This window comes from Ailuropoda melanoleuca, chromosome 13 (genome assembly GCF_002007445.2).
Source record: "Ailuropoda melanoleuca isolate Jingjing chromosome 13, ASM200744v2, whole genome shotgun sequence".
NCBI classification, from domain to species: Eukaryota; Metazoa; Chordata; class Mammalia; order Carnivora; family Ursidae; genus Ailuropoda; species Ailuropoda melanoleuca.
In genome coordinates, this window is record NC_048230.1 from 3,907,701 (window position 1) to 3,921,002 (window position 13,302).

A 13,302-nucleotide genomic window follows, 5' to 3' on the forward strand; every position below is an offset into this window, starting at 1 on the left:
GATGGACTGCCTAGGTTGCTATGCTAATTTTAAATTGATTTCTATTCACATATTTTAAAAAATAATTTATAATTCAGGTGTTTGACTCAGCACCATCATTGCCTTGTTTGTCAGTGAGGTTGTATTAAATCCTCCTGGTGTACTGTAAGTTGGATGAAGGCCTGAGGTGGAGTTGATGTTTATTTCCTTTTTAGGTCTATGTGTTGAAACTTATGTGACTATTTTGGAAGTTAATCAGGTTGTTTATTCTGCTCTGAATTGATCTTTCTGTACTTCCAAGATATTCTACAGCTGGAAAAGAAGAGTAGCTACTTACTATCTAACCATACAAATATTCACCTTCAGATTCCTAAATTGATACCGAAACAGTTCATGGTTTTTTGTTTTGTTTTAAGAAAATGCTTAGTTTAGACAATAGTGTAAACTTATTTTTACTGGAAAAGGTGAAATTTCCAAGAATTGTGTGAACAGAGCAGGCAAAAAAGCGGTGGAAGCTTTTTTGCATAGGGTGTTAGTGATACTAGGACCTCCTTTTCATCAGCTCTAGTCCTTTGCAGATCCCACAGTAACTGAAGAGATAAGGATTAGTCTGACTTTCAGAATCTTGGAAAATGTTACTGATTTCATGCTTTATAGCTGGTTGATGGGTATCAAAGGATGGATGTCTCATCTGGCTCAAAAATGGACATTCTAAACCAGACTTACATGAGAGAGAGAAAATTCTTCTTTTCATTTCTCATGATTTTATTAGAGAAAATTTGGATATTACATCAGAAAGAAAAAAAAAGGAAAGGAAATTGGTCGTAATCTATCTCTATCCCTAAGCAAAAAGAATAATGTAAAGTGTAGTCCCTGGCACATGGTAGAAGTTCATTAAATGTTAGCTCTTAGTATGTACCATATAACCCCAATTTTAAGACCTATTTACTAACCAAGTGTCTGTTTGTCACAGAGAGACTGAAAAGCTGTAGGTCATAATATTGATAATGATTATCTCTGATGCACGGATTTTCAGTGATTTTTTCTTTGTGTTTTTATGTATTTTCTGAGTTTTTGTCTAGTGAAATCGAGCAAGAAAGTGTACTTGTGTTGTAATGTTTTTTCCATTCCCTCCTCCTCCCTGAATTGACTAGAAAAGCCTAAAAAAGAATGCTGAGCATATAGGGAGAATGTGTGCCAAAATGGATTTAGGTGCTGTACTGCAAATAAAGTTTATATTTTGAAATACAAGGAAGGGAGAAAAGGGAGCATACGTGTATAGCGCCTCCAGTGTACGTCAAACATTATACCAAGCACTTCATACGTGGTACCTGATTTAATCCTCATAAGAACCACATGAGGCAGATATGATTATTTTCCTCATTTTATAGAAAAGGAAACCCACTCAGAGAAGGGAAGGAATTTGTTCGTGGTCGTACCACTGGGAAGCAGCAGGGCTGGGATTAAAACTCAGGTGTGGGACGCCTGGGTGGCTCAGTCATTAAGCATCTACCTTCAACTAGGGTCATGATCCCAGGATCCTGGAATCGAGTTCCGCATTGGGCTCCCTGCTCAGCGGGAAGCCTGCTTCCCCTGCTTGTGTTCCCTCTCTTGCTGTGTCTCTGTCAAATAAATAAAATCTTTAAAAAAATAAAAAATAAATAAAACTCAGGTGTGTCTGCTCCCAAACCACTCTGCCTCAAAGAAGTATTGTGAAGGATTAGGAGAAAGATTGCTAACTAAGGAATCTAACTCATGCACGTAGGTGGTAAAATTTGTTTTTATCAATATTTTTTAAGTGGAAGACTGAAATGTATAACTTTCTACCATTAGCTATGTCTAGGAAAAATGGTGAGGAGCATGATTAAGATCTTTAATCCTGGTCCAGACAGGGATGCCTTGGCGGATAGGGAAAAGGCACAGGCATTATCTGTATTCTGCAGTGTTCATGAGAAACTGTGAGCCCAAGTGGTGGGGAGCCCCAAGGTTGTGAGGTCAGAGCAGCCATCTTTGGAGATTACTGAAGCTATTTTTGCAGCCAGTGATAAGGCGGTAGGCAGCAAGGGCAGGCAGGATGCCTGAAGGCTTAGTCCATTTCCATCTCCAAATAAGGAGGTACAGAGCAGATACCTTTCTTGAGTAGGTAAGAGGAAAGATGAGACGGAAAGTTCTCTTTGTCATCCTCACTCAAATTCTGCATAATATGAAGTAATGCTTTTAGAAGCATCCAGTTACGTTGAACAAATACCTTTCTAGAGTAATTGGAGAGTCAGCTTCCTAGTTTAATTTCCTATTAAAGTTCCAAGGGTAATTTTATTTTTAAGAGTCAGAAGATTAAGGGAAGCAACCTAATCCTGCAGGTAGAGTGTTAGGCTGGGCTGAGAGTGCTGGTTCTCCTGCCAGTGTGTGTGATCTTTGGCATGTCATTTAACCTTTCAGCTGTTTATTTCCTTGATCTGTAAAATGGGGATAACAGTTTCACAGAAATGTTGTGAGAGCTTTAATGAGAAGAAACACATTTTGGATGAAAGTACTCTGGGTAGTTAATCCTTAAAAACCCCTTTTGGAGTGAATTTGCTTCAATGAAGAAACAGAAATCATTCTTTCATCTTTCCTGTTTTCTAGAATGATAGCAATGAATGGTCAGTATTAGGTGGCATTTTAAGCTACAGAAGACCCAGTTCCATAGTGGATCATACCACTGTCCTACCCAGCTTGATATTCTAGCTCAGCAAGTGGTAGTCAGGGGTACTTGGTGAAACAGTATGGCTATGATTCTTCATTAAAGTAGTATATACAGCATAGCTTGTTGTCTTTATTCCTTCGTAGATGTATGTGGGTATATTTAAGGGCTTTTAGACAGGTACAGCCTCTTCAAGTAATAATTTCTACACGTTTGCATTCTATACATTGTGGAAAGAAACTTTTTTTTAAATACTTTTTTTTTTTTTGCCATGCCCCCAGAATATAAATGTTTGAGGGTAATAGAGGGAAGGTCTGCCAATTTGGAAACATAATCAAATGGCACGTTCATTAACCTAGTCAAATTCCTGCCTAAGAAAAATCACCATTTCTCTCTTCTCAGACCAACTGAACGTGAGCGAACAGAGAGATTAATTAAAACCAAATTAAGGGAGATAATGATGCAGAAGGATTTGGAGAATATCACATCCAAAGAGGTAAGAGACCTTGAGTTCTCCTTGTTCCAAGGCTAGGAGTGTGGGATAACAGTAAGTGTGGGGTTAGAAATCATGAGAGATTGAAAGCACAGAGATACTTTTCAGAGATTAGTAAAATATGTCCTCTTTGTTTCAGATACGAACTGAGTTGGAAATGCAAATGGTGTGCAACTTACGAGAATTCAAGGAATTTATAGATAATGAAATGATAGTGATCCTTGGTCAAATGGATAGCCCTACACAGATATTTGAGCACGTATTCTTGGTAAGTCGCAGGGCCACTCTAAGTGATGTGCTAAATCTAGTCCATGCCAGCTCTGGAAGAGCAACTTAAATTTTACTATATTTAAATAAAATGTAACTTAAAAACAAAGGCAGTAAATACTCAAACCTCATCACTTCCTAGTTTTCTACTACATTTTACTGTTATCTGTGCTCTGTTTTATGATGGAAATGTTAAATAATGGTGTGCTCCTGCTCATCTCTTCCCAAGTCCTCATTCAGTGACATCAAGCTAGTGGATTAAAATTTACTGGTCGAAAATTTACACCAAGGAAGTGGGTAAATGCCACAGGTCAGGCCCTTTTTCCCCCATGGATTGTTAAATATCTCCTCTGTTCTTCATGACAGTCAAAAGTCAAAAACAGACCCATCCACAATAGTTTTATACAGTGTATACAAATAGAATGATACTTGGAGGTCACTCTTTCAGATTTGCCAAATTTGCCTAAGGCCTATTATATCTGAGCAGAGAAGGTGGGAACTACTTACGACTGAGAGACATTGGACTTTTTTTTTTTATGATTTTTTATTATATTATGTTAGTCACCATACAGTACATCCCCGGCTTCCGATGTAAAGCTCGATGATTCATTAGTTGCATATAACACCCAGTGCACCATGCAATACTTGCCCTCCTTACTACCCATCACCGGTCTATCCCATTCCCCCACCCCCTCCCCTCTGAGGCCCCCAGTTTGTTTCTCATAGTCCATAGTCTCTCATGTTTCATTCCCCCGTCTGATTACCCCCCCTTTCTTTATCCCTTTCTTCCCCTACCGATCATCCTAGTTCTTATGTTCCATAGATGAGAGAAATCATATGATAGTTGTCTTTCTCTGCTTGACTTATTTCACTTAGCATTATCTCCTCCAGTGCCGTCCATGTTGCAGCAAATGTCGAGAATTCGTTCTTTCTGATAGCTGAGTAATATTCCATTGTATATATGGACCACAACTTCTTAATCCAGTCATCTGTTGAAGGGCATCTTGGCTCCTTCTACAATTTAGCTATTGTGGACTTTGCTGCTATGAACACTGGGGTGCATGTGGCCCTTCTCTTCACTACGTCTGTATCTTTGGGGTAAACACCCAGTAGTGCAATGGCTGGATCATAGGGTAGCTCAATTTTTAACTTTTTAAGGGACCTCCACACTGTTTTCCAGAGTGGCTGTACCAGCTTGCATTCCCACCAACAATGTAGGAGGGATCCCCTTTCTCCACATCCTCTCCAACAATTGTTGTTTCTTGCCTTGTCTATTTTTGCCATTCTAACTGGCGTAAGGTGGTATCTCAGTGTGGTTTTGATTTGAATTTCCCTGATGGCTAATGATTTTGAACATTTTTTTCATGTGTCTGTCAGCCATTTGTATGAGACATTGGACTTTTAAACGTTTGGAACTTTATAGCTACATTTTGAGTCCCCTGAATATTTTTGTGTTTGCTAAAATTTCAGTGACTTGAAATTGTTTTTCATGGTTTCTGAACATTCAGTGACCTGCAATTAGCCCAAGGACACCTTTCTAACCAATGGATTAGGAAAGCTTCTAAAATCCTAAAACCATTTTCCTCCCAGATATTAAAGAGTTTTAGTTTCCATCTGTACATGGTAGTGGGAATAAGGTTAAAAAGGATAATTAAAATCAGTGGGGAATGTCAAAACTTCATTTTGTTTCCACTTCCCACACACTTTGACCAAAAAGGAAATAAATTGATTGGTTTGAATTTCACTTCCTTTCTCTGGTGAGGACATTTGTGAAATGATTAGAAGCTGAGAAACAGGAGACAAGAGGAATAAATGCACAGGAACTGACTAAATTGGATCATCTCACCCCTGAATATTCAAGAGTTTATATCACCAAGCAGTCAGATTTTATGCCATTGAAGGCTTGTGCCCTGAATTAACTTTTTGACAGTCTACAGTATGTGTGCTTGTAGAGTGATTCATAGTGCTGTATAGCTATGAAATTACTCATGAAAAGCTGTGAGCTGGAAAGGGAACTTTTTTTCCATTCCTTTAACTTGACCAATGTGTGTTGCCATTTCTGGGCATAGATCATACTGCAAAACTATCGCTGACCTTTCCATTTGTAAAGCACTTGGCTTCGTTGTCTTTTGTGTATACCTTCACAAGGGTTCAAGTATTCCCTGCTGGTGTATTGTTGGAAAGAATTTTTGTGTTATCTATAGAAAACTTATGAGTCACTCATTCAAATGGACCCTGCCCCCAACCATGTCTGTGTAACATGACTAATTTTTATGAAGGGCAAGTGCCTGTAGCCAAAAATAGCTCATGTTAGCAAGTGACCAGAGCTGTAAACCCAGAAGTCACTTTTGCATTAGCTTGTATTTTAATACCAAAAAGGATGTAGACATGACAGATATGAAATACAGTTAATATCTGACTGTTCAACCTGTTTAATTTGGGGCATACTTCCCTGTGTCTCTGGTGCCACCCCCTCAAGAAGTACCTTCTCCTTCCTTCCTCCTGAAATGATATATTTTAGGACATCTTGAGAAATTTTAGTAGTACTCTTAGCAGAAAAAACAATCCAGTTCTCTCCAGGTTAGAGTCCCTAATCAACTACAAATGTATTTGAGTATTTGTGCCAGTATATTCATCCTATTATTTCATGATTATTGGCATATTCTTCTGTCTTGGCTTTTTTGCTTATTACAAAAATAATTCATGTTCATTATAGAAAGCTTAGACAATATTTTTAGTGAGCTACGCAAAGTCCATTCCTTTCTTCCTGTTTATTTTTTGATGGAAGTATAGTTAGCATACAATGTTATATTAGTTTCAGGTGAGCAACATATCGATTCAACAATTCTATACATTACTCAGTGCTCACCACAGTAAGTGTGGTCACCATCTGTCCCATACAGTGTTATTACAATATTATTGACTGTATTCCCTATCCTGTACATTTCCATCTCTGTAATTCATTAATTTTATGACTGGAAGTTTGTGACTCTTAATCCCCTTTATCTACTTGCCCCCCACCCCCAACCACCTTTCCTCTGGCAGCTGCTGGTTTGTTCTCTGTAGAGTCAGTTTTATTTGTTGATTTTTTTATATTTCACATGTAAGGGAAATCATATGGTATTTTTCTTTCTCAGACTTATTTCACTTAGCGTGATTATTGGCATGTTCTTCTGTCTTCGGTTTTTTATTTATTACAAAAATAATTCATGTTCCTTGTAAAAAGCTTAGATAATTTCAAAAGACAATAGCATTTGTCAGCAAAAGAGCTAAGCACTGATATCTTTTGTTATATAATATTCCAGTCTTTTTTGCTTTTTTAATATGTATATATTTTTGAAAAAGGGAAATCTTACTCAGCTTCAGATATAATTCTGTCTTCTAGAGAATGGACATGTTCTTTCCATTGTGAATATTTTCCTTATTTGGGAAAAACTTTCAAACTGGAGAATTCTGAAATTTAACTCTTATCCAACAAAATGAGTGCATGAACACTTCTTCATCAATGGCTTCCTCCCTTTGTTCACACCACCATATCCTGTATCCAAACCCCTATCTCTTCTCCAGTGAGTCTGTGCTCTGCTAGCTTTCCTAGCAACTGACACGGAAAAAGAGGTCTTATCCAAGCTGCAAGCGCTGGTGTTAATTTTCTGCAAAGTCATTTCATCTTGTGCGTAGCTGCCATGCCTGGATTGCAAGCAGATTGTGTGAAGGGAGGCAGCAGGATTTTTTCCCTCCCTTTGGAAGAATGCTCAGCTCTGCAGTGCGCTGCACAGAGATGTTTATTTAAAAAGGTGTCCAGCTAGTATGGAGAAGAAAAGTATAAAGCATAGTTTAAAGAAAATCTGCAGCAAGAAGGGAGGATTGATTGGTTGGAAGCCAGGGTATTTCCAGAAAAAGTTCTTCCACACCCTTAAGAGTGTACCACTTCTCTGAGCTGGAAGCCTTTGCCCAACCAAGTCTCAATATCAACAGTTCTCCTGGAGGTTGTCCAGTTTGGCTGAGAAAAAGCTAAACGTGAACAGAGACCCTTTGCTGAAAGGCAGGGAGCTTTCTTAGTTGAACAAGGGAAACACAAGAATATTGGACACAACCAATAATTTTGTTCATGAATAAAAAACCAGTCAATTTTTATTGCTGATGGTTATCTTTTTTAATATTTGACATTTAGAATGTTTCCTTTTTGAAGAAAAATTAAGCCTCAAATTGGTAGTTACTTTTCTAGGTGCAGAGAAATGGAGGATATGTGAATAGATGAGACTTAAATCAAATGGGGCATTTTAATTATTCATGACTTTGCCCATCAACTGGAGATGTGTAGCATGAACTTTTCTCAGAAAGAAAAATTAATAGAGCTCTTGTGCCTGGTTGGTTCCATAAAGTGACTCACAGTATTGAGGCTGTAGGTGTGGTATGATGAAGAGAAGATACGGACAAGGTACCAATCCTTGGAGATTATATCAAGTTATATTGATCCTAGCAGAACCCAAATACAGTCCTTCTTATTTGCTATAAATGTGCTCTCTTCTCTTTTGCTTGGAGCATTTGGACCCTCACAAGGCTATATCTAAGGATAATATTTGAAAAGAAATTAGTCATTTTGGGGTGCCTGGCTGGCTCTGTCAGTAGAGCATGCGACTTTTCATCTCAGGGTCATGAATTCAAGCTCCACATTGGGTGTGGAGCTACTTTAAAAAACATTTTTTTTTTTAAAAGGGAGGAAAGAAATTAGTCACTTGGGTTTCTGGGCTATGGCACAGTATAGGGGAACCAGAGTGAAAGATGGAAATGAACTTACTTAAAAATGTATTATAGTCCCAAGATTTCATTTTACACTTCAGTAAAATTAGAATATGCTTTGCATAATTATATAGAACATAGTGAAAAACCCCATGGAATTGTGTCATTGTAAGCCTGAGAAGCTTGGAGAGGGGGAAAAAAAGTAGATTGAGTCTTTGGAGGGCCCCAGGGGGCTAATACGCATAGCATTTATATTGAGGGCAGAGAAGTAATTACACCACGTTGACTCCAGTTCTTCCTTTCGGATTGAACCTAAAGCAGCCCTAAACACAGCCCAAGTCATGTAATACGGACTTCACTGAGTCAGTAGCCAAAGCTTTTAATTTATTTTGTTTCTGGATATGTGCCATTTCAGATTGTCAGATTGAATTTTCTCTAGACAGGTAGATGAAAACCATGGACTTTTCCCAATCACGTAAGGTTATTTCCATCTAGCTGGACAAAGTTCCACAGAGGATTTAGACTTCTAAATTAAGAAGTGAAGTGGTCACATTTCCCTGGCTACAGTTTAGCCTCTCAACCCTTATTGCTTGGCTTCCGGTCTCCTTGAAGTTCCTTATAGTTCTTACCTCTTTCTTTGGTGTGGCAGCTTTTTTCAGAGGTTGAACACAGAGCCTGCAGAACCTCCCATATTTTTTTTAAAGCAAGTCAGCTGAACCCTGGTCTGTAGAAAAGCTCAGTTGTCATCAGTTTCTGTCCTCTTCCTAAACGGAACTTCACAGCATCCTTGATCTGTATCTCTCAGTTCCAACAGCCAAATAAATAACATATCACTTTATTGTGGTGGTAGTGCTTACATAACACAGTTTTCAGAGTGCTTCATTTACGTATCTTACTTGATCATTCATTCAATAAACATTTGTTGACACTCTTTTTTGTGCCAGGCATGAAGCTAGATATTTGTGCAGTCTGATCTGTTTCTATAAGGAGAGAGTAATGAGCCATATCAGATAGATATTCATGGAAGGCCAGTGGGATAGGCCATGGAAGGCCCCTGGATTAGACAATTAGAAGTGGTCATTAGTAACATTAGCAAGAGTGATGAGGGCAGAAATCACAGTGCTGTAGGTTGAGACATACGGGAAATGAGGAATCAGAGGAAGTATTAGATTATATGTCCATGAATCTTAGTAAGGGAAGGGGAGAAAGGAGTGTCTGGAAGAGAATTCAGGATGGAAAGAGGGTTTTTCTGCTTTAATGTGGGAGAAACTGGGGTTTTTTTGTCAGGTGCTGGGGGTTGGAATGGGGACTCATAATAGAAACTTATTTCTCATAGTTCTGTAGGCTAAAATTGAGATTGGAGTGCCTGCATGGTCAGGTGAGGGTCATCTTCTGCGTCGTAGACTTTTCTTTGTATTCTCACATGGCAGAAGAGATCAGGAAAAACTTCCTATTTGTGATTTGAGAAGGTACCCAATTAGGTATATAGGACTAGGGTGGGAGGAGTGTTCCATTTTACAGATAAGGAAAGCGAAGACAGAGAGGTTAAGCAGTTTGCCCAGTGCCCCACAGTAGAGTGGGAATTGGGATTTGAAGCTGAGTCTTCGAATGCTAAATTCCATTTAATGCATAATTCTAAAATAGGTAAATTCCTACTTTTAAGTATTTGCCTTTTCAAAAGAGATGGACAGAAAGTCCAAAGATACAAAATGGACCTAAAACATTGAAAAGTTGTTCACTTTTACTCTTAAGAGAAATGCAAATTGAAATTACACTGAGATACATTTCACACCTATCAGATTGGCAAAAATTCAAAAGCTTAAGCACACATTTTGTTGACAAAGCTGTGGGGAAAGTGGCACTCTCATACATTGTTGGTGGGAATGCAGAATTGTTTCACCCTCTCTGGAGGGGAATTTAGCAATGTCTAACAAAATTGTGCATTGGCCCTTGACCCAGCAGCCACACCTCCACATTCATAGAAGACTAGTTGAATAAACTGTTCTATCACTATCCAGTCAAGTGCTATATAGGTGTAAGAAGAAATAAGGAAGATCTCTGTGAACTGTGATATGGAGTGGTTCTGAGGATATATTGTAAAGTGAAGCAAGCAAAGAACAAAAGCCTATGTAGTATACTACTTTTATGTAAGAAGTGGCAATAAGGATATATTTGTTGTTGTTGTTGTTTTCTAAATAGAACATAGGTGGAATAAGCCAGAAACTAATGAAAATGTTTACCCTTAGGGATTGAAGAGATTGAAGTGGACTGAGTGAGACTTCAAGTTTGCTTTTTAATAAACTTTTGACTTTCAATCTTATGAAAGTTTTGCATATTCAAAATCAAATGGAAAAAGCACACCCTAAAGTTGAACACAAACAGGAACAAGTGAACCCAAATATATAGCAAATGGATAACTTCACAGAAGGAAATTAATTCGCGGCGCCTGGGTGGCTCAGTAGGTTAAGCGTCTTGAGTTCAGCTCAGGTCATGATCTTTGTGGGGCTCCCTGCTCAGTGGGGTGTCAGCTTCTCCCTCTCCCTCTGTACTCTCTCTCGCTCTCACCCTCTCTCAAGTAAATAAATACAATCCTTTTTAAAAATTATTTTAAAAGAAGGAAATTAATTCAAATAACTTTTGAGCATAATATTCTGATTGAACCTCTTCATGGGAATAGAAAAAAAACTGCAAAGAAAATTTGAACTTTTTTTCCTAAAGATTTTATTTATTTGATGAGGGAGAGAGAGAGCGAGCCAGCACAAGCTGGGGGAGGGGCAGAGGGAGAGGGAGAAGCAGGCTCCTCACTGAGCAGGGAGCCCAATGCAGGGCTCAGTCCCAGGACCCCAGGATCATGACCTGAGCTGAAGGCAGCCGCTCAACCAACTAAGCCACTCAGGCACCCCAGAAGACTTGAACTTAGTAGGTTTGTAATTGGCTGTGATATTGGCGTAGTAAGTTGAAGTTATTCTGTAAATAGAGTTAATGAGCTGTTGGAAACCAAGGTTATCACTGTGGAATAGGGAGATAAAAACGATGACAAAGGGTCAAGAAAGAAAGGAAGAACCTTGTGGTGTTAACTTTGAATTAGAGGTACCAGTGTAAATTCAGTTGTTTTTTTTTTTAAGTAGGCTCCATGCCTAGCGTGGAGCCCAGCATGGGGCTCAAACTCATGACCCTGAGGTCAAGACCTGAGCTGAGATCAAGAATTAGCTGCTCAACTGACTGAGCCATCTACCTTCTCCTGTAAATTCAATATTTTTTAAAGTATTTCCTAGATCTGTCCACTGAAAAGTTTAGAAGCAGTAACACCCAATATTTATGAGCATATTTAATTAATGTCCAGGCCTTGATTGCAAAATATCATTCTTTGCTAAAAGAAACCAGGGCTCCTTGGGGAAATCACTGATTCCACTCACAAAGTGAATCTGAAAGAACTTATGCTGGAAAGCAAGGAATTATTCAAAAACTAGTGAGGGTCATATCAAAAAGCTTGCCTGCTTGAAGAGATTCCCACTGATCAAATTCAGGACAATTTGAGTGTCAGAAAAAAAAATGGTAATGGATTATATAACATTCTAATTACAATAAGAATTCAAGAACTCACAGTGGCATTCAGAGTGTGGAAGGAATGACTAGGTGAAGCTCTCTTTTACAAAGAAGAATGCCAGCTTCCATGCAGAAGGAATGATAGAATTAGAAAATCACCATTTTGTCAACGTCCTGTAAAATAATTTATTTGGACAAGGTCAGCAGTTGATACTAAAACCATAGGGTAAAAGATTATTGTGAAACAGGATATTCACCTGACTTCAAAGATCACTAATACCTAAAGATTACTAATTAATTGTAAAGAAACCTCTACAGTAGTGGGATGTGGCAGATACAAGGGTACCAACAAGAATTCAAGGTCAGCATGACAAACAGTGAGACAAACGGATGTTATGTGCCTCAAAATTTGGTGCAATAGGAAATACACAATACCATCCTTGTATTATTCTTGCCGGAATTTTGACCTGAATCTAATTATCAGGAGACAAATCAGACAAATCCAGATCGTGGGGAGTTCTCCAAGATTTACAGACCTGTAGTCTACAAAAATGTCAATATCATGAAAACCAAAATAAAGTTGGAGTGGACTGTCCAAGACAAATTAAATGAGAAAGAGACATAGCAACTAAATGCAAAGTATGGTTCTTTTTTTTTTTAAATATTTTTATTTATTTAACTGAGAGAGAGCAAGCACAAGCTGGGGGAGTAACAAGGGGAAAGGGAGAAGCAGGTTCCCCACTGAGCAGGGAGCCCGATGCAGAGCTCGATCCCAGGACCCCGAGATTGCGACCTGAGTCGAAGGCAGACACTTTACCACCTGAGCCACCCAGGCACCCCGCAAAGTATGATTCTTGATTGGATGAATATAAAGGACAGTTAGGACAGCTTTTGAAATTCAAATATTGATAATGTATTAGGCTATCATTGTGTTAGTGTTTTCTTTCTTAGTTATAAAAATGGAAATAAGAGAATGTTTTTGTTCATAAGCAACACATGATCAAGTATTCAAGTGGCATGATTGTTCAGATTACTTTCAAATGGCTCAAGGGAAGAAAGCATGATACATATTGAAAGGGAAGGGGAGAGAGAAAGCAAATGTGGTAAAATATTAACAGTTAATAGATCTATCAGATAATCTGTACAACTCTCCCTTCTTTAAATTTTGTATATGTTGTTTCCCTCATTTTTTTAGCAGAAGCTGCTATTGTACTCTCCATGGATATAACATAATGCACTAGAAAGAATATGGGCTTTAGAATGAAGTCTAGGTTTAATTCATAACAATGCCACTTTGTTCATTAAACAAATGTGTATTACCAAATACCTGCCAAGTGCCAGGCACTGTTCAGGGGTGTCCTTAGGGAACAAGAGATCTGGTTGCTATCCTCAAGAAGCTTATATGAATGGAGAAGAAAGGTAGTAAATAAGCACATAAATAAACATACAAGTAAAAATTGTGATACGTAGTATTGAAAAAAATCAGAATACTATAAACAAGGAAAACAGATGACATTTAACTTAGATTGGAAGATGATCAAAGACACCTTTCCAGCATGTGATCTTGAGCAAAAATTATCTGAATTCTATGAGG

At 38.3% G+C, this 13,302-nt stretch overlaps 1 protein-coding gene across 8 annotated transcripts in view; it reads left to right on the forward strand.

The window, feature by feature from the left end:
• SSH2 (slingshot protein phosphatase 2) overlaps window positions 1-13,302 on the forward strand; it is a 250,029-nt gene that overhangs the window by 208,876 nt on the left and 27,851 nt on the right. For all 8 annotated transcript variants that reach the window (XM_034640201.1, XM_002912307.4, XM_011225237.3 and 5 more), the window contains 2 exons: window positions 3,065-3,158; window positions 3,295-3,423. In XM_034640201.1, the coding sequence (XP_034496092.1) occupies window positions 3,065-3,158; window positions 3,295-3,423 (223 nt within the window). The remainder of the gene's footprint in view (window positions 1-3,064; window positions 3,159-3,294; window positions 3,424-13,302) is intronic.